General features: G+C 42.5%; 1 protein-coding gene across 15 annotated transcripts in view; it reads right to left on the reverse strand.

Annotated features, from left to right (window-relative positions):
- TENM2 (teneurin transmembrane protein 2) overlaps window positions 1–22131 on the reverse strand; it is a 1251785-nt gene that overhangs the window by 165782 nt on the left and 1063872 nt on the right. For all 15 annotated transcript variants that reach the window (XM_043596358.1, XM_043596374.1, XM_043596352.1 and 12 more), the window contains 2 exons: window positions 17748–17943; window positions 10781–10882 (listed from right to left, as the gene is read on the reverse strand). In XM_043596358.1, the coding sequence (XP_043452293.1) occupies window positions 10781–10882; window positions 17748–17943 (298 nt within the window). The remainder of the gene's footprint in view (window positions 1–10780; window positions 10883–17747; window positions 17944–22131) is intronic.

The raw sequence follows: 22131 nt of genomic DNA on the forward strand, positions 1-22131 counted from the left end.
TCTCATTCCTGTTCTGTCAAATGGCACATTAATAAGCAAGAAAGAGATTCAGGGAAGAATTTCCAGAAGGACAAAAAACTCATCAGGTGTGTCAGATCTCTGACATTCAGAAGCCATGTGGGGAAAGACGCACACGCTGACTTAAGCACGAAAGTATGGATGCTTTAATTAATCCGGGGTGAATTTAATTGCTTTAGTTAAGTGGAAATCGGGTTAAAAATGATGCAGAGCATGCTGGGGTGTGTTAAAAACATGACATATGAGTTGGATGAATCGATAAATTAAAAGTGCACAGATGTTTTAATTAAACCCAGGGAAGTTAACGAAGATCACAAGAGACTTTTAAGCCTATGATTAATTCAATTCATTTAAAATACCTGTAGAGATATGGGGATGCCTCCATTTTGAGAGTTATAAAAGTTCTCAATCGGTAAGTGCTTAAGCTGTTCTTAAAAAACGTCTAAGTTTGTGTGTGTGTGTGTGTGTGTGTGTGTGACTGAACAACATTAATTACATAATGAATATTTAAATTCTTCATAGTACATGGTAAGCCTTTCTGCAGCTCAAGTCCAGAAATGAAGTAGCTTTTTACTTACTACGGTTTAAGCAAGGAGAAGAGTCTGCAAATTATTGGCATCTTGTTACCTACAAGCACGGAAGCTTTTGAAAGACCTAGGGGGTCTATTTTATTCATTGCTGTCTCCCCAGCCAGTAGAGCAGAGCCAGGCTTAGGAGGCAGCCTGAATCTCCCTTCATTTTTACTCACTGTGTGACTGTGTACACTATTTGCAGCCTTGATTTCCTTATCTTTAAAATGGGACAAGAATTCAGGAGTACTTACCTCATTGTGTATTTAAGAGGATGAAATAATGCCTATAAAGTGCTACGTACAGGGCCTGGTACACAGTAAGAAATCTGTAGATGTGACTTTATTATCATTTTGATTAGAGAAAAGTGTTGTGACTCACCCCATCATAAGGGGACAAGTCACCCATCCCAGCCAACTCCCTCTCTAAACACTGGTTTATTTACCAATACAGGTTTTCCTAAAACCATACTGCTTTCCTAACTCTGTGCATCAGATCAACAGCAAGTTCCCCCAGGGTTAGGCACTCTGCTTCCTAAGGCTGCTTGGCAACTTATGTAGTCATCTATAAAGGGGAAAAAAAAGTTTTTAAGTTTCCAAAGCAATTTAACTTGGGGGAGGGCTGACGGATTTAAGTCCTGAGAAGTGATTTGTTTGGTAATACAGCAAGCATGGGAAACGTGAACAGCCACTTTTGGAGGCTGTGGGTGTGGACTCGCTTGGGGCCACCAAATAATGGGCTCTGTCCCTTGTACACTGTGGAGGCAAGCCTCCTCCATGTCTGTTCGGCAAGCTGGGGGTAGGGATGAAATTGACCTTACTGCTCCTGGGCACAGTTATCATTGGACAGTCTCAGCAGAGTTCAAGGGCAACGTGATCTAGACTCAGACCTGAATGTGCACAAGCGTCTTTTGGGGATCCCATTAGAATGCAGATTCTGATTCAGAGGGGCTGGCATAGGGCCTGAGGGGTTGGATACTTTACAGGCTCCCCAGGTTGGGGCTAGTACCCCGGACCTACTGACTGAATCAGACACTCTGGAGGGAGCTGAGCAAGCTGTGTGTTAACAGGGGATTCTGATGAGTATGGTTCTAATTCCATACCTGGGCAAGTGTCTTAATTTCTGTAAGCCTCAGTTTCCTTAGCTGCGAAATGGGGATGATGATGATGATGTATGTTACAAAGATAAAATGAGATAATAACATAAACCCTTCACATAGTGCCTCAGCCATTTTCTGCAAAGTGTTTTCCAAGTGTATCTGCTTTAAGCCCTTGTCCTGGGCCCTTGCTGCCAAGGAATTAACTGCATGTTTTCTCAGGTCAGAGGTGGGAGGAAGGAGAGGTAGGATTCAGCCATCAAACTTCATGGGGTGTAGAATGACTTATACAGGTAGCCACCATGGCTCCTGGCCCTTCTGCATTAATGGGGATTGTGGGGAGAGAAGGCGGACAGAGGGAGACAGGTATGCAAGGCAGAGGGTCTGAAGGGACAATGCATGGGGTGCATCTATGCTTATTCCATGGAGGATTGGTGGGGCCTGAGTGTCTTTCACTGAGACAGGCGAGGCCAGCTGAAAAAGGGGGAGGGGTTCTTTGGGCCAAGAAAGTTCTGAGGGAGGTGTTTCTGGGGTGGTGGGGAGGACCCCTCCACCAGCAGGGAGGGGATAAGGGGCTTGTTTTTCCTCTCCTGAGTGCAGAAGTCCACCGAGGGGAGCGACTCATGGGGAGGTGGGAAAGCAGGTTATGAGGCAGAGTCCAGCCAGGAGGTCGGACAGCCTGAGCTGCACATGGGGCTTTGACAGTTGTCACTGACCTCCATTCAGGGAGCCTTCCTGCCAAGCCTGTCTCCTGTGTGGCCACTGGGGCTATATGCCTCAGAGTCAGCCAGACTCAGCCTCAAAATTGGGCCATGCTATGTGTCCTTGGGCAAATAGCTAACTTTCCTTAAGTCTGTGTTTCTACTGTAAAATAAGGATAAAAACATTGATTTCAAAGACTCATGAAGACAAATGCTATCTAATATTTATGGAGCACTTGATACATGTCAAGCACAGCTCTATACACTTGACATGAATTTACCTTTTAGTCCTCACAGCAATGCAACAGGTAGTATTTCAATTCACCTCCATTTTACAGATGAGAAAACCAAGGCTCATGGAGGTTAAGTAATTTTTTAAAATGGGTATAGCTAACTGGAGGAGCATGGATTCAATCCCAACAAACTTAAACTCTACTGCTTTTGTGCTTAGTAACTGTGCTCTTCTGAGACAAGGCACATAAACTCTGAGATCAATGTCAACTTTTTTTTTCTGTTTTATTCCTCCTCCTTCCCTCTGACCCTCCCTCCTTCCCTGCATTTAAATTTGTGCCTCAAAGTTGGCTGATTCATATCACATGATTAATCTGGTAAATTAGAATCTTGTTCTCCAGTGCTCATTTGGGTCTCGCACATTTTCTGGCAATGTTTTCATCTTTACAAGTCTTGTCCCCTAAATTCAAGTTGCCAAACATTTAGAGACCACATGCGACTTCCTGGGCACCAAAGTAGGTGCAAGAAGGTTTAATAAAGAGGACTGTTAGACACCCCAGTCTCTCCTCCATGGACCAGTGTCCCAAACAGCAGTGCTTTCAACAATAGCCAAAATTTGGAAAGAGCCTAAATGTCCATCAACTGATGAATGGATACAGAAGATGTGGTTTATATATACAATGGAATACTACTTGGCAATGAGAAAGAATGAAATCACACCATTTGCAGCAATGCGGGTGGAAATGGAAGGTATTATGCTAAGTGAAATAAGTCAGCCAGAGAAGGACAGATATCATATGTTTTCACTCATATGTGCATCTTGAGAAACTTAACAGAAGACCATGGGGGAAGGGAAGGGGAAAAAGTAGTTATAAACAGAGAGGGAGGGAGGCAAACCACAGGAGACTCGTAAATACAGAGAACAAACTGAGGGTTGATGCAGGTTGGGGAAGAGGGGGAAATGGGTGATAAACATTGAGGAGGGCACTTGTTGGGATGAGCACTGGGTGTTGTATGTAAGCCAATTTGACAATAAGTCATATTCATAAAAAAAAAAAAAAAGAGGACTGCTAGAAACTTGTGATCCAGCAGGAGAAACCAAAGTGATCACCCAGCTGGAACATGGCCCAGCATGAAGGAAGGGTCACTGCCATGATGTTGCCAAGACATAGGACTGTGGGGTCCTATCTGGGCATGTTTCAGCAATAAGGTGGCCTGAGTCCTGTCTGGGGATGTTTCAGGGTTGCGGTGACCTGCGAGCAGCAGTTTGATAGGAAAGGTCGGGATTGATGAGAACATTCCAGCTGAAGAAACAGCATGAGCTAAGAAGGAGAAGCAGGGCTATGATGCTTGATGAGTGACAAGTAGCTGGAATCTATGATATATGGGCTCTAGTAGGAGATGGTGATGCAAAAGGAGCTTAAATCATGGAAGACTTTGAATGTCATTCCAAGAATATTCTTTATTCTCAGAATATAGTCCCTGGCTGCCTGCATCAGAGCCTCCTGGAAGGCTTGTTTAAAAATGCACATCTCTGAGCCACAGCCCAGTCCTATGGATTCAGAATTTGCTGGCATAGGGGGTGAGCCTGGAAATATGCATTTGTAACAAGTGTCCCACATAAATGTCTTTAAACAAAAGTTCGGTAGCCATTGTGGGAGGCAGCTAGGAGCCACTGAAGGTGTTTGAGGAGAGTAGTGACATGCTCCCACGTGCTCTAGAGAATGCTGGAGGTTGTGAGCAGGGAGAAATGGCATCAGGAAGAGGTTGGCAGCCATATGAACAGGGCTGTGACTGTGAAGGCAGAGAGGAGAAATGAAGCAGAGCGTGTTGGAGGTTGATGAAACAAGAGTCAGCAAATGATGTGATGAAGGAGGTGATGGGATGTCTCTGGTAGCTGGGAAAATGACTTAGATAGCAGGCTCCGAAGTCAGAGGGACTTTGTTTTGAATGCTGGCTCAGCCACTTTCCACTTAGTAAAGTCTTGTTTCTCTCCTGTAAAGTTTCCTGGGGTTCAAACCCTAGTGCACAATCACCACACAAACTGCTTGAAAAGTGCATCTTCCTTTGGCCTCACGTCCCCCAAGCTGAATTTCATGGTCTAGAGTTAAGAGCCTGGCCAAGACTGCCTGGTTTGAATCCCAGCAATACCACTTCCTAGCTGAGTGATCTTCAGCAAGTTACCTAACCTCTCTGGGCTTCATTTTCTTCATCTATAAACGGGGACTGTAGTTGTATATAAAATAGGGCTATTGATGGTAAGGTGAGATAATTATGCAGTTGCTTAGTACAGTGGTTGGTGCACAGTAAGAACTCAATAAATGTCGGTGATGATGACGATGAGTTTGGCTTTAGTGTTAGAACTCCAAGAGGGACTGGATAGTGGGTAGATTTTCCAGTTAACAGGAGAAAAATGGCAAGATCCCTGTTGTCTTTTTTCAAGCCTCCACAGAAGCTGGGTAGGAGCTGAAGACAACCCCCAGAGAGAAGGCTTTATGTTCCCGTGGTTGTGGCATTTCTAGGTCTCCCCTGACAGCTGTTCAGCAGCAGGAAGTGTCATTTCTAATAGCTATTAAGTACGCATTACCTAACAAGTAAGGCTCTCGTGTTTTAAGTTTCTGCTGTAGGTTTGGGGCCTCAAGCTCACAACCAAACAAGCCATCGGAGAAGCCAGTGTCAAAAGAGAAAAATCAGAAGCCTTGGATATCTTCTGAAATGCAAGGCTGTTTTGCCAACAACCCAAGGAAGCATCTCAAGCCAGTGAAAGACCTTCAAATAAAAGTAAATAAAAGAAAAAAAGGAATCATAATTAAAAAGCATGTAGGCCACAACAAATAGCATTTAAGCAAGGAGGAAGTTATGAACGGCAGATAGTAATAATAAAAACTGTAGACTTAACAATACTTAGAGCTGGATGGGAGAGGTACCTGATGGAGAATGGGACAAGGTACCAGGAAAGAAATGCCATTTGTCCTCAAGCTCTGAATCTGAACACATTGCTTATTACACTGCACAAATAATGAAAATCTATACTGGAAGACACCCTTCAGTATAGTTCCCTTGTTAGAGTCTTTCTCCATGGAATTTTCTCCACATGCCCTGATGCTAATTGGCTACTTTTATAGATTCATATAGATTCATTTCTTCATAAACTTATCATCTTAACAATGTCTACACCATTCAAAGCCCACATCACAGCATTTAAGACTCAACACTTATACTTCCCACTTGCTTATCATGTGTATCCAGCAGAATGGAAGCTCTCAGAAGGTAGGGCCATGGCGTGCTTGCTCATCATCATATTTCTGGCACTTAGTGAAGTACCTGACTCATACAAGGCACATAATAAGCATTTGTTGGATGCACGAATAAGTTCTGTCCCCTCAACTGACTTGGAACAATGTGTTAGAACCCTTACACATTCTTTTGATGTGAGGATCAGTTCCATTTTGACTTCTGAGCCTCCCCGGACCCCAGCTCAGTGGGGGCTGTGGAATGAATGCTCTGCAAATTCACGCTGACTGATTCCTCCGTTCACCACAAGGCTGTCTTCAGATGCCTGATGCAGACTGGCAGGTGTATAAGAAGACAAGGAACTGCTGTCTGCACCGCACATCTGAGGGCATGGGAGGCGCAGTGTGAGGTCAAGAGAGTAAATCCGTATTTCTGTCACTTGGACACATACCCGGTCGTTCGGATGTGATGGGAATCTCACTTGCTAACATGGCAAATTTCTCCCCTGGCAGGAGGGCCTGAGTCTACCTGCCACCTGCGGTGGCAGAAACTGGCAGCACTGGAGGCATCCTGGGCACAGCTGTCAGGGAAGGAACAAAGGTGAATGCGGGTTTGTGTTGAGGGGGGACTTGGGTATTCCTAAGACTTTTATCAAGAAGGAAGAGAAATGATCATGGGCTAGAGCTGGGAGGTGGCAGGAGCCATTCTAGCTGGCAGGGCCAACTGACTTTCCTTCCTACATTTGCTAGCATGATTACCTCACCCTGTCTACCCCACTTATTTTATTCTAACAGGAGCTTCTTGGGCTCAGAAGTTGGGTTTTTAAAAAAAATTAATGTTTATTTATTTTTGAAAGAGAGACAGAGTGTGAATGGGGGGGAGGGGCAGAGAGAGAGGGAGACACAGAAGCTGAAACAGTCTCCAGGCTCCTAGCTGTCAGCACAGAGCCCAACATGGGACTTGAATTCACAGACCTTGAGATGGTGACCTGAGCTGACATCGGACGCCCAACTAACTGAGCCACTCAGGCGCCCCAGAAGTTGTTTTTAAGTAGCAATCTGCCATAGCCACCAACAAACTGTGCAGGACCAATGGGATAGAGCCTCATAGTGTCTCTGCTATAGGGGTGGTGGGGGAGGGGAGATACATGTGCACACACATACACACACTTACACACAACCACATTCTAATATTTCTTTTATTAAAAATCAGAGGTGTATCTTTGATACGATTCACTGAGGAGGGCACAGCATTTTGCTAAAAATGTGCAACTTCAACCTAATCTCGAGAAAACATCAGACAAACCCACATTGAGGGACATAGTAAAATATACCTGACCGGTACTCTTCAAAATGGTCAAGGTCATGAAACACAAGGCAAAGACTGAGGACCCTTCACAAACTGGAGGGGACATAGGAGACATGACAACTAAATACAATGTGGGATCAGAACCAGAAAAAGAAGGGAAAAATTAGAAAAAAAAAGTCTGTAAATTAGTCAATAGCATTGCTTCAGTGTTAATTTCCTGGTTTCAATAATTGAACCATTATAATTTAAAATGTTGACATTAGGTGAACTCTGCACAGCAACTCTATGTACTGTTTTTGCAATTTGTCTGCAAGTCAGAAAGGATTTCAATATAAAAAAAACTTCAAACGTGGGGGGTAGTTAAAACAGGATGTATCTCCTATTGTTGATATGAGAAAGGATAAAGTAGTATGTTTTAAGTACTTCACACAGTGCCTTCTACATATCTAATACTTAATAACTATTTGTTATTATTAAAAAAAACAATTTGAAGTGGAGCCTTAACTCAGGTGCTAATCATTACATTTATTCACTTGAAACTCTTACAGTTAAATTTGAGTGCCTATTTTTACTGGTTTCTCACTTCATCACACAGGTGTAGTTAGTGATTTTTGTTACTCTGAGGAGCCGATATTTATAAAATGAAATGTTAAAGGGTTGCATCTTTCTAGAAGCCAGACTAGAGTACATGGGCTCAGCTCCACTTTTGTGATTCTTGGTGTGCAATAAGTGTGTGAGAAGCTGACTTGGCTTGAATGCTCATGACCGTGAAAATATTCCTCTCTCGATAAGGTCAAAGGTAGCACTAACATGTCCTATTTATTGCAATTGACAAGTTTTCTCTTTTCAAATTTTGGATTTTGACATTGTTCTTTTCAAAATAAATTTATCAATGTAAATGTCATGAGTTGACTTGGAGAAATATGTTAAGTAAATAATAATATAGATAGTCCATGAATTTATGATTTTGAAAATCATAAAGGTGGTACATGAAAGAGCAAGGTTCGGGGAATAAAGGGCTTAGACTATTTCCCAATATCGTTAATAAAGTAGCTTAAACTGTGTCCATTTCAAAAATCCTAAGGAAGAAATATCTTTAGGGCAAAGAGGTAGATTTTTACTCCTAATACTCTTGAACCAACTTTGCCAAGAAAAAAATAGGGAAACAAAGAGAAAACAGTTTTATTCTTCAAATACTTCAATTTTGCCCACTGTAGGCATCAAGAGCTAAATTAAAATATACAACAAGTTCAAAGGCTGATTACAGGAATAGCTCCTGAGTATGCAGGAGTAACTACTCTTAACAGCCGCTCAATATTTGTTTCACAACGATCAATTATATACCATGGCTAATGCACATTTGGAGTGTGCGCCCAGCCACAGTGCAGGTGGCGAATGCAAAACTCACACCGAGAGTCCTTTTAAGCAGCTAAATGCACACGCCATTACAGATCCATAATGCAGAATGGACGCCCGTCTGCAAATGGATTTAAAGCGAGGAGTTCTTAAATGGCTGAGGTACTTAGGGCTGAAAGGCCAGTAACTGGATGTGCTGCCAGAGCACACATGGTTTTTAGGATTAATAATACATCGATGTGTGTCAGTGTTAATATACATTTACAGCTCATGGGCCATGCAGCGGAGGGCTCAGCCCATTTGCAGCCACATATGAAAGAACTGTTCTGTCCTTCCTTTCATTAATGTCTTCACTCCTAGGAAAATTAGATTATGCAAGAAAGTCCATTCAAGCAGTACTGAGGTTTTCCCTCCTTTCCAGCATTCACAAGGAAAAGCGTTCAGTGCAGTGAAGCCTTGTGTCATCCACCTTCCCCCATCACAGTGCCTCAGAACCTGGCCAAGCAAAGCACTCAAGGGTCCACGGTCTACTTGGTGATGTGCCCACATGCCACTTGGTAGAGTATGCTGAGGCTTCTTGCTCTGCTTCCCTTTTGTATCTGACAAGTTTACCAAAACTTTCACATTACTTAGTGATGGAGGATATGTCTGTAGGTGGTATCATTTAGGGATTGGTCTCGTGCATGTGCAACCAAATCCAGAACTTCAAGCACAAGGAAGTCCTCTTTGCTTATCACTCAGCACTCAGAGAGCTGGGAATCACAAATCTTCGGAATACTGTGAATGTTTGAAATGCAATTTCCCCCAGCAATTGTGGTGAGAATGGGGAAAAGGAGTGGCGCTAGTTAGCATTTACAGAGTAGCTTTATTAATAAGTGCCTCTCTCTCTGAGCATCAAGGCAGGATGATGGTCTTTTAATGAGGGGCACATAAAAATAATGAAAAGATTGTTTAAATATATAAATAATACAGTGTGATATACATCAATTAAAAATGGTAAACATAAACTCTTAGAGGGATCACAACATGTTCTGCTAAGAGCTTTGGGTGTGTTTGCCTCATACCATCCTCACAACGAACTTGTGAAGAAACTCTGCACTTTTCCAGAGGAGGAAACTGAGATTCAGAAATGTTAGATCACTTGCTCAGGGTCACAGAGACACTCAGTGGTGGGGCTGAGATTCAACTCAGAAATGTCTGACTCCTCAGCAAGGGTTCTGAACCTCTTCCTCATTGCTTTCCACACTGGGATATGACCTGCTGGTGGGTGAGGAATCGGCATAGCTGTTTTTTTGTTTCTTTAAAGTTTATTTATTTTGAGAGAGAGAGAGAGAGCCAGAGAGAGTGAGCAAAGGAGGGGCACAGAGAAAGGGTGAGAGAGAATCCTAAGCAGGTTGCACGCTAACAGTGTGGGGCTTGATCCCACAAAGTGTGAGATCATGACCTGAGCTGAAATCAAGAGTTGGATGCTATGCCATCAAGATGCCCCAATCAGTGTAGTGGGTTTTAACTGGTGTTTTTAGAAGATGAAACAGAAAAAAAGCATGGAGTGAAGATAAGTGTAGTTTTGTAAAAGGTTAATTTACCTAGAATATATACATGTGTGTGTGAGTGCGCACAACATATCTGAAAAGGGCGAGAAGCTCTGCTTTCTCTTACGCTTGCCTTTGACAGAGACACATGAAGGTTATGCTCAAGGTCTTTTGCAAGCTAGGTATGCAGCCCCTAAGTCCCCTGGTTTTGTGAGAGTCATTTTCTCTTATATTACCTTTCCCCCAAGAATCCCAGGGCCCCAGCAATTCTGTGCAAAGAGGTGTAGATAAATTAATAATACAATTTAAAACCGATTCCACCAAGATAAATAGCGCTTCCTAGATTAAGAGTGTAGCTGGCCAGAATGAATGAAATTTACTAACCCTGAGATGCTTAATCTTCCATTACATAGAAGTTAATGATTATAAGAAAGGAGTGATGGTAATTCACTTTTGGTTTTACAGGAAATCCAACCATCTAATTTTTAGCAAATCTTTCTTCTCAGCACACCTCGATGCCAAGGATAACCTCCCTGCTCTTCTAGGTAAATTGGCCAATTGTCATATATTAAAACCTGCTCCTTGCTAAAGGGTTAGGTCTTCTAGCATGTATGGGCTTACAAGTTGTCCCAGTGGAATTCTGGAGGGCGTGTGGGCTTCTTTGGTACCCCCTCGCCCCCTCAAAGAAGTCTATGTCTTGTTATCCAACCATAGCAGGGAAGGAGTGGTAAGTACCTTTAGCACAGTCTGCTCCTAGAAATCCTGGGAAGCAGTGACATAGCCCGGACACACATTCGCCATTCCCGTGGCAGTTACGTGGACAGTCTTGCACTGAATCTGAAAAAGAGAGAAACTTAGCAACTACCCTTTCCTCTGCTTGCTGATGAAGCAATTTGGTAATCAGTTTTGAAGACCAGTGGTAGTGTCCTCAAGTGCCCACAGGGGACCGGTAGCGAGCGTGAGTGAGTGAAGGGAATGGGAAATTAAAGGGATGAGGGCAATGTGGACAATGCATGGAAGTAACCACTGCTCTCTATCTGACTAACACCCAGGCAGGAATGCAGGGTTAGTATTGCTGCAACATCTGCTTTTGCAAAAGAAATGACTTATTTGGATTTAAAACCTGAAATTTCCCATGTCTGAATGTTGACAAGTTTAAAACATCATGAATGTTGTCCCCTTCCCTCCCTGTGCCCCCTACCTGCCCCCTGCCCTTTCAGGCTATCAGTCTGAGATTTGGTATGACATGTGGGATGTCAGCCTTTAGCCTCAGATAACGGGGAGGAGTCTCCAAATGACAGTGGTGGTTCCTGATCTCAGGTTTGTAGAGTAAAAAAATTCCTTGCTTTAAGGAAAGAAAAATCCAAATGTGTAAGACTGACCAATTCAGGCACTGTTTTGGATCCATTAAGTAGTAGGTTTTAGGTCATATGAAAGTCCTTTTATGCCTACCTTTTTCAGATCTTATTTTTCATGAAAATCAATTAGTTCCCATTTGTTCTAACCAGCATAGCCATCTTATTTCATGATTTACTTTTCTATGCATACTCTTAAGTCATAACTTCAAAGGGATCATTTTGGAACTTTTTCATGTTAACTTAGGTCTACACAGACGAAGACATACTCTTAAAATTATTATCATTATTATTATCAACTTCATTTTTTTTTTTTTTGCCTTAAATTAAAATAAACACTTAGACTTTCAGGTGCCAAATTACTAAGATGATGAAAAACACAAGCCATCATGGCCAGAATGTGACCTTTACCCAACCCTTGGGGAGTCAGGGTCACTGACCTGATGGATGTTGCATGAAAGACTATCAAGTAAGACCGTTCCTAATGGAGTAACCTGAGAGTGGTAAAGAAGGCTTTTCCTTTAAACCAAATTTTCCAGTTACTCCCACTCTGGACTGAAAAGCAAAATTGTGCATACTGCTTTCTTTCTAGTGTTTCCCTTCCTAGCCCTCTTCTTCCAGAACCAAGCTGTAGTTGGTTTCTGGCACTCTGAGGAGAACTCAATGAGTGTATTTGCTTTTATGAAATCAGGTAAAAGACTACAGACTCCATGAAGCCAATTTCTTGAATGTTTATCAATTAACGCTTCAGGTTAAAACTCCTTGAGGTTGGCTCTGTGGGTGGGCTGAGAAACATCCAAGTGGCTACTGATTTCCATTTATTCATCATACACACATTCATTCAAGAAGCTTTAGGTTGAGTCATGAAATAGCCACTTCTGCAGATCAAAAATCAGAAATTTCACATGGTTTGGGGAGACAATTCTCCATGTCTCTAATCCTCCATATGTGTTTCTGAAGGTCTTGTGAACTGACACACTGCCTTAGTTTTGGACTATCTTTTCAAGGTTGTCTGCACAGTGAACCACGTTGGAAGACAGATATAGTGTCTTTCTCCAGAGCAAAGGGCAAGTTTACTTACTGTCCAGTATAATAAAGATAATATTTCCCTCTAGAGCAAAGAACAGGCAGGCTTACTGCCCATTCTGAGAGACTCAGGTGTAATAAACTCAAGATTTCTTTTCTGTGATGCAACCTATTGCATGTGCGGGTATCATGGGACCCTGTTCATGTAGCCCTGTGGGAACTGGGGCTTGGAGGACCAGCACACATACTAATATCTGGATATTGCATTGTTCTGAGTGATAAAGGCCCTTGTCTCTGACCCAGGAGTTTCATGCCTTTTGATAATATCTATGAAATTGTGGCAAGCTAACATGTTAGCTTACAATTAGGGTGAGCTCTTAGACCTGTCATATTCTTGAAGTATGGTTCACTTTATTAACTAAACACCTATTCTATGCGAGGTACTGTAAAAGGCATTGGTGAATACAAGGGTAAATAAGACAGGGAAGGTCCCTGCCCTCATATAACTTTCACTGTCATGGAGAATACAGGTCACCCCCCCCCCAATATATCAACAAATAAAACAAGGAAAAGTTGTGATAAGTACTTTGAATAGAATAGGATACTTCAATAGGGAGTAGCAGGAGGAAGATACTCAGGGAGGAAGGCCAGAAAGGGCCTCTCCATTCCATGCAGGTGATATTTAAGGGTGAGCTGGGATAGGCAAGTGAAGAGCTAGGTACAAAGTCTTTCATATAGTAGGAATAGCTTATGTAAAGGCCCTGAGGTGGAAAATAGCAGAACTGATCCAATGTGGCTGGAGGATAACAAAAAGGAAGGGAGTGCCATGAAATGAGTTTGGTGAGGTCCAGGCAGGGGGTCAGATCATATGGGGCCCTGTAGGTCATGCAGATAGTTGGATTCTTTTCTGTGACCCATGGGAACAAGCCGTTTTCAACATAGAAATAACACTATGTCCACTTTGTCCACTTGTCCACTTGTCCACTTTGCATTTTAAGAAGTACCCCTATAGTGAGGTAGAGATTGCTTCTCCCTCGACCAGCATCCAGGTCAGGGAATGGTTTGGTACAAACTGACACTGCTGAGGGGAACCTGGGTGGCTCAGTCGGTTGAGCCTCTGACTGTGGCTCAGGTCATGATCTCATAGTTCTTAGGTTCAAGCCCCATGTTGGATTGTGTGCTGACAGCTCAGAGCCTGGAGCCCTCAGATTCTGTGTCTCCCTCTCTCTCTGTCCCTTGCCTGCTTGTGCTTTCTCTCTCTCTCTCTCTCTCTCTCTCTCTCTCTCTCTCTCTCTCAAAGTAAATAAACATTAAAAAAAAAACAAACCCTGACACTGCTGAGCTCAAAGCACCCTGTTTCCAAACTTACCAACTTTAGAGATAAGGCAGCAGAGGTCAAGGGAGCTCTTTGCCACCAGAGTCTCATGCAAAAGGATGGAGCTCTTTGCTGCGCTGGAGGACCTCTCTTGCTCTTTAGCTGAGGTATTTATCCTTAATGTCAGTTTACAAAATACCTAGCTCCTGGATATCTTCCTTCCCCACCTTCTCTCAATCAAGGAGGTTTTTATATCAATTTCTGTGTTCCTGTAATTCCCACAATCACCCTTTCATGTGTGTGTCTTCTCTCATCAGGCTCCATGAGGAACAGACCAGATGTGAATCATTCATTGAGGTATTCTCAATGTACACAGCAGGTCCTTGGCAAACAGTTGTCAAAGTGTGTGCACGCATGTGTGTGTGTGTGTGTGTGTAGGAGGGTAGGAGAATCCAATATAAGCAAAAGCTGTAATGATGAGTACTTTTCATTGCATTTTCTCAGCATTTCTACAGTTTTGGAGAGAAAAAGCAATCACATGGTGCTGTTGAAATATAAAAGGAGCCCACACTTTCAGTCCCCCTTTTGCAACACCGGATTAAATAGTACTGTTGTGATATTATCAGTTTTCCTTTCTGTCAGCCTGGTTTAAGTTTTCTTGAGGAACAATGGCAGGTGCTGAGAGGACGCCCAGGAAATGGGGTTTTTACATAGGCAGAGGGTGGCCTCTAGTAAATCTGCACTGCACTTTGAGTATACCACTCTGTTGTCCCCTGAGATGAAACTCATTTCTGAAAGCAGCTGCTTCTTTCCAAAACACATCAAAAGACTTCCCTGAGTCAAAGGTATATTTAGTGTGATCGCTGGTTGACACCCGTCTAACATTTTTCCTTCTGTTTCATATCGCAGGGGCTTTCGGCGCTCCTGGCTGCTCTTGACGGAGAACGTTCTGATAATAGGTATGTGTGGGAAAACCTCTGAACCAAATAAAACACTATTCTTTTCCCTGCATTTCAGGCCAATTACTATCATTGCTCTATCAAGATGTCTGCCCAATTATTAGGCCGATTACCTTTGACTTTCTGTTTGAGCTACAGTCCAGACAAGAGAAATCCTCTGGGGAGAACTGCTATTCTCATCTCTGACAGGGGAATGAGGGTAATGGCCTGGGGGAAGGGCATCTCACTACCACAACGTCTGTGTCTATATGGATAAAGGAGAGGGAAGGCAGAAGCCATTACTAGATAATCTGGCCCCCAGAAAATTTGCTGTGCAGTGGGAAAGGGACTTATGTGGCTGGAATCCAAAGCAATCCAGTGGTTAAGAGCACAGGCTCTGGAATGTTTGGATGCTGACTCCACCCTGGATTAGGGTGTATGACCTTGGGCAAGTTGTTTAACTTTTCTCAGTGGTGGCTTCTCCACTAGAAGATAGAATACTGGAGGTACCTACCTCACATGACTACTCTATGGGTTGACTGGCCTAGTACTCCCAGAGGGCCTGATCCAGAGGTGAGCGCATTGTCAGCATTCCATAAATGTGTACTTGTTTTCGTTATTAGCCATTTCACTGAGTCCTTGTAGACACCAACTAAGCCAGCTGCTGTTTATGGCATGTGGTTTTATGTTTGTACTAAGCCTTTTGAGTATAAATATAAGGTGTCAAAAATATGTAATTTCTCATGTTCTCTCTTTTTTCTTCTGCGAGAGAGTGAGTGGGGAGAGGCAGAGAGAGACAGTGAGAGAGAATTGCAAGCAGGCTCCACACTGTCAGCTCAGAGCCCGATGCGGGGTTCAAACTCACGAACCATGAGATCATGAACCTGAGCCACAGTCGGGTGTTCAACCAACTGAGCCACCCAGGCATCCCTCTCATTATGTTCTTAAACTTAAGATTGCTTAAAAAAAATTAATGTTTATTTATTTTTTGAGAGAGAGGCACACAAAACTAGCAGTGGGCGTGGGGGTGCAGAGAGAGAGGGAGACACAGAATCTGGAGCAGGCTCCAGGCTCTGAGCTGTCAGCACAGAGCCCGACACAGGGCTTGAACTTACAAACCATGAGATCATGACCCGAGCCGAAGGTGGACGCTCAACCGACTGAGCCACCCGGGTGCCCCAAGATTTCTTTTAATCTCAACAACTCAAACTACTTTTTTCCTCTCGTGAGCTGGTTTTTATCAAACTTTTTGCTTCTCTCTATCCCCCATTGGTATGTAATCTGATGCTGGAAATTTTCTGTCACTGAGGAAGACGTTTTCCAGTGGCTTCCATGATACAAAGTTTATAACATTAGTTTAGAGCAGGGGTTGGCAAACATTTTCTGTAAAGGGACAGAAAGTAAATATTTAGGTTTTGTTGGCCAAACTGTCTCTGTTGCAACTACTCAACTCTGTTGTTTTAGCTGCCAGAGACAATATGTCAACAGATGAACATGGCTGTGCTCCAGAAAAACTTTATTTATAAAAGCAGGCAGTGGGCCAGACTCAGTCCATGGGCTACAGTGTGTCAACCCCTGCTTTAGACCATTTGGCTACTCCTGATAGGACCAATTTTTCCTTAGCAGAGGGAATAAGGTTTAGCTGTGATGCTATGGTCAATACCAAATCCTGATTTTATACAATTTGGAAGTTGTGGCTATGGATAACAAACTGCCACCTGCATTCTAGGTTGGCTTACATAGATCTTTCAAGAATCAAGGAACCCCTCAGAGAAATCCATGTGGCCAACAGAGAAGTTCTGAAAATGCAGTCACTAGAAAAAAACAGCTGTACAAGATGGGCTCCTAGAAAACCATCAGCTCTCATTCAGTGACTACTAGCTCCATTGTAGACACGTTCCATATGTAAAGTCACATCATCCTTCCCTTCAACTACACAGTTATTACATGTTCACAAATGAAACTGAGGCTCTGGGAGGTAAGTGACTTTCCCAGTTAGGAGGTAGGAAAGAAAAGCTGGGATTTAATCCTCCATTACCAGGTCTTTCCTCATGACACTACCTTATCGAGGCTTCTCCAGTGAACCTCAGCATGCCCAACTAAACACGTTGGAGACAACATGCAGAAAGGCCCAGAAGGCCATGCCATTTCTACCATGTCTACATCCTGGGACCTGGAGAGACTCCGTTTTCTGAGCCTCAGTGTATTCCTCTGTGAAATGCGTCTAACACTGCCCCAATTCACAAAATTCACAAATGTTCTACCCAGGATCTGTTATCTTCGCCAGGATAAAAACCTGATGACAAAATAGATATAATGAAAATATCTGTTCTTATTTAATTGTTAAAGTCCTTCAGGTTTGCTTTAGAAAACTTTGTAAAATCTTCTCAAACTAATGGCCCTTTCAGGGGTTTATAAGCACATATAAGAGGAAATTTTGAATAAAACCATAGCTTCTCCTGTGAAAGCTAATAAAAAAAAAAACAGGGCTAAAACATGCCAAAATTGACAAGTGCTTAATTAAAGCATTTTGAGATTTACCTACGTGGGAACGAAGATATGATTTTTTTCCTTATGTCTATATCCTTTTCTTGATTTATTTTTATGGCTTTTTAAAACTTTTTATTTTGGGCTTTCCTGGATTTTTAAAAGAAATTCTGAGCTGACGTGAATGGTCTGTATCTATTGGCTCCAGTGCATGTTTAGAGATTTATAGACTTTATGTTATTTGATTCTCACAAGAGCCCTATGGCATGGGTCCTAGTTCTATCTTACCATGAGGAAACTGAAGCTTGGAAAAGTCTAACAATTTGTGTAGGTTGTGTGGCCAGGACTTGAGCCAGTCTGTCTGATTCAAGCTATTTACCACAACTGGATCCTGTAGTCAGTCTTCCCATTTTAATCAGGGCTAGTTTTAGGTGAAAGATACTATGAAGTCTAACTAAGGGATTCTGGTTTGGTTTCTCATACAGTAGAAACTACATTGGAAGATGTGCCTTCTACAGAGAAACCCAGAACATTTCCGTTCTTTGCCTTGTGGCATATCACCTCAGAGACCCCACACCTACCTAAGACAACAGTGTTGAAGGAAACCATCTCTTTGTCTTTGCCATCATTGTAGAAGGCCAAGTGCCACAGGCCCACATCCAGGTACTGTACAAACACGGCTTCATTTTGAACGAGGGTCTGTATGCTCCGGCGTTCCCTGGGTGACTCAACCACACTCCACTTCTCCTTCCCATCCAGACGTTCCATGAAGTCATACTAGGGTAAGAAGAGACAGTGCCATGTGTTAAAGAGGTTAAAGATCTGGTCTCATGACTAGTACCTTCCCCTCCCAGCCCATTAGTTAACTGAGGAATGTTTGAGCACATTTTACTATGAGCTCATCCAGTAAAAGAAGAGTCACAGAAGTTGTAATAATAAGCCACCATTTATTATGCTTATAATCATTGCTAATAATTTTATTTCTATAAGGCTACGATCCCTTTTCTGCAGTTTGAAATCCAAAAAGCTTTAAAGCCCAAACTTTGATCATTCTTTGTGTGTGTGTGTGTGAGAGAGAGAGAGAGAGAGAATTGGTCCAATCACTACTAGGTTATATAATATCTAGTATGTGCCAAGTATAACTTTTTTTATAATTCTCCAAATTCTGGATTCCAAAAATCATTTGGCTCCCCAAGAATTTCAGATAAGGAAGTATAGACCTATGTTACCGGCTACAACTTACTGATCATTTACCAAGGGAAGGTGGAATAGAAGATTAGTTAAGAATGAGGGTTGTGTTCACTATATTGTATACCTGAAACTAATGTAACATTGTATGGAAAATATATTTTAATTAAAAAAAAAAAAAAAGAATGATGGTTGTGTAGCCAGACTATCTGTGTAGCCAGAATCAGGCATTAGCTTCACCCATCTGTGCCTCAGTTTCCCTATTTACAAAATTGAAAATAATAGTACCTATGTTATATGTTGTTGTGAAGAATAATATTTATAACAGTGCCTGGAGGAGAGCAAACACAAAATACATGTTAGCTAGCCAGCTATCATCATCATCATCATCATCATCATCATCATCACTGTCATCATTTCATTCAATTCTTGCAAAAATCCTAAAGATAAGTACTATTTGTATCTTATTTTACAGATAAGAAAACTGAGGCTCAGAGAAATCAAACAACTTGTCAAAATCACACAGCCACTAAGTGACCAAGTAAAAATTTAGACTTAGATCTCTCAGATAAACCAGCAATTAAATATTATACTGTTTCAGTGGAAACTGGGCTAATAACTAGAAGGGATCAATGAGAGATAAAGTAGTCAGTGAAGGCTACCAAGATGAGGGGAATGGGGAGCAAATGTAACCCAAGAAAGCCCTGTCCTAGAGAATGGTGAAATACTCTGGTGGGCAAGTTGGAGCCACTGATGATACCTGAGCAGTGACTGATGCAATGGAAGGAATGTTTTGAGGAATTCATTTGCAGGCAGGATACGAAATGTTCTAGAGGGGAGGATGAAAAGAACCAGGTCAGTTGGGAAATTGCAGAAATCCAAATATGACGTGACAAGGGTCTTGATTAGGACGGTCAATGAGAAGAAGAGACAACTTTGGAGGAAAGTTTTTAAGAAAGAAGGGACACTGTTCGACCATGGGCTGGACAGAGAGGATGAAGGAAAAGGAAGAGAGGACACTAATGCCTCTTACTTGACAAGAAAATCGATAAGACCCCTGTAGAAATGGTCTAATCTTGTGAACTCTTCAAAATCACAGCACAGAAAAGTCAGTTGCTCTGTGACTTCCAGAGAACATTCAAAAGGGTAGGTCCCTAGCAGATAAAAACCACCACTGTGGGATTAAGCTTTCTCTCACCACTTCCCCTCCATAAAAAGGATTTTATAGGTTACAGACATTTACTATAACCTCTTTCATGAAGTTCATAGAATTAAACTTCAGGAATCTATTAATGTGACTTCCCCATCATTGGGATTGCCAGTTTTTCCCAACTGAAACATTATCATTGAAAACAAAAGAGTCTGTAATTCTAAGCACAAAGACTTTACCATCGGACAAACCTGGGTTTGAATTCTGACTGCCTTTTGCTATTGCTTAAAGTTGATCAATCTGCTTTTAGACTCTTCCTGGTTTGCACATTAGGGAATAATAATACTCAACTTTTGGACATGTTTTAAGGATGACATGACATAATGCTTAGGGCAGCATCTTGAAGGAGTAACAATTTTACTAAGTACCTCATGACTATGAGAAACTTAATGGCAAATTAGAATGATCAGAGAAGTACCTGGTTCCAGTTTTTCCATCTGGGGGCTGGAGATGGTCATTGCTTAGGAAGTGAAAATTTCCCCATCTCTGAGAAAACAAGTATTTGTATTTAGCTTTTCTCTACCCCGTATTCCATTGGTCACACCTGTCTTTATGGGATAAAATAAATGATTTGAGGTGATACAACAAACCAATGCTTCTTTCGGAGACCTCTGTAACCAAAACATTTGTTCCTTAGCAACCTCGTAAATGTCCAACTACCCAGACCCATGTCTACAAATTGCTGTCAGCCAGAGTAATGAGTGTAACTTCTTTGGTGCTGAGGTGAGAAGAATATACTTCATTTGGGGCCCACGATATCACCCCCATGAGGAAAAGTTTGGAGAAGGTGATTACTTGTGTGGGGGGCCATTGCTCACGATTAATTTGGACATTACTCATCTCTTGCTGAACTGACTGGCTGGCTGGCCGGCCAAGAGCACTGAAATGGGTTAGGACCAGCAGCAGTTCTAACTGTTCAACCAATCAGATTACTCTGGGAAAAGGTATGTGTCAGAGGAGAGAGAAGGCATCTATTTGGCTGGCTCCTCTGAGTCACTCCAAAGAAGCATGGAGGGCAGTTTTCATTTAAGGAAGAATCTGCAAGCCAGGGCTGTCAAACAGGGCAGTGGGACATGTGGATGTGATACAATACAATGCCTGATGTGCTTCAATCCTGTACCCTCTATTGTGCTTTGCTTTTTTCAAATCACTCCTCACACTCATACAGCTTATTTTTATGTTTATTGTCAGTCTACTCAGGAGAATGTAAACCCCAGGAAGGTGGGAGGGGGAGGGGTTTGCCTGTCTGCTGGAGAGGTTAAGAGGACTTCTGAGCTAGACTACCTAGGGTTAGAATCCTAGCACTGCCACTTACTTGCCATGACACTCACACAAGCTATTTAAATTCTCTGTGCCTCAGTCTCCTTATCTTTAAAATGGGGACAATAATTGTGTCTATATCAGAACATCGTTGTAAGGATTAAGTGAACCAATTCATGTCAAGCGCTTAGAACAGTACTTTATGCATGGTACACATGCCCCAAGGCTTCAGTTTTTTTTTTTTTTCCACAGGGCTCAGTGTTTAATCTCTCCAGCTTCTTACACCTTATGACCATCACAGAGGTGAGGGAAAGAGAAACACCGCTTATCTAGCCTCTCACCATTTCCAGACAGGAGACAGAGGCATAGTGCCAGTAGTATTGGGGTTCCCTTGCCTACTGCTGCTTAAGAAACTCTAAAAGAAAAAAAAAAAAAGAAACCAGTACCACAGATCAGTGCTACAGATTGCAAATAAATATGCAGTGAGGAGCAAGGCATAGATCAACAGCGCTGGTGGGGAGGGAGTGTAACAAAGAAACTCCCGCACCAGCAAGTCTCCCCCAACTGTCCTCCTCCTCAAACTCCAAAGTAATTCCTCTGTCATCCTTTAGCCTCACACATGCTGAACAGAGGAGCAGGTCAGAAGGGTGAACTGGTGATGTGGAGAGTTCCAGTTCCTATGTTGCTGCTTTTTCTCAGAGCAAGAGTTATAAACAAATTATAGTGGACTGGTTGGTTAAGACTGAGCCCAAATTCTTTACATTGAGACTGGGGAAAAGCCCCAGCACGGTCCGCCATTCTCTGCAGGGGGCTAGATCACGGATTGCCCCACCCTCAGTGACATGCTTGGCTAAGGTGGGGAAGGTGGGGAGCCAGCGGGCATTGGCTTACTACTCCTGGGCTCCCTTCACCCCAGAGTTATAGAAATCCCATTTTTCAGTTATAAGAGGGAAACGTACGATACAGCAAATAAATACTACTTCAATATAGCACCAAATAAATTAGGTAACATAGTTGGAGACAGAGAGGAAGGAGGCTGGGGGCTGAGGGAGTCCTTGCCACCCTGTTCTAAGGCCAAGGGAAGGTAAAAGGGATGGGGAAGCCAACAGGGATGTAAAAAGAGCCTTTTGAATCTGAAGGACAGCTCTAGATTCAGACAAAGAACTGAGGAGGGGTCTGCTCCCCATCCTCTACTCTTGGAGTTCACTGCTCCATCTCACTGATCTCAAGCAGAGTCTGATCAGTAAATATTAAATACCAAATTAATAAAATACTAAATTTGTAAATGAATTCCACTGAAAAGCAAC

This window comes from Prionailurus bengalensis, chromosome A1 (assembly GCF_016509475.1).
Source record: "Prionailurus bengalensis isolate Pbe53 chromosome A1, Fcat_Pben_1.1_paternal_pri, whole genome shotgun sequence".
NCBI classification, from domain to species: Eukaryota; Metazoa; Chordata; class Mammalia; order Carnivora; family Felidae; genus Prionailurus; species Prionailurus bengalensis.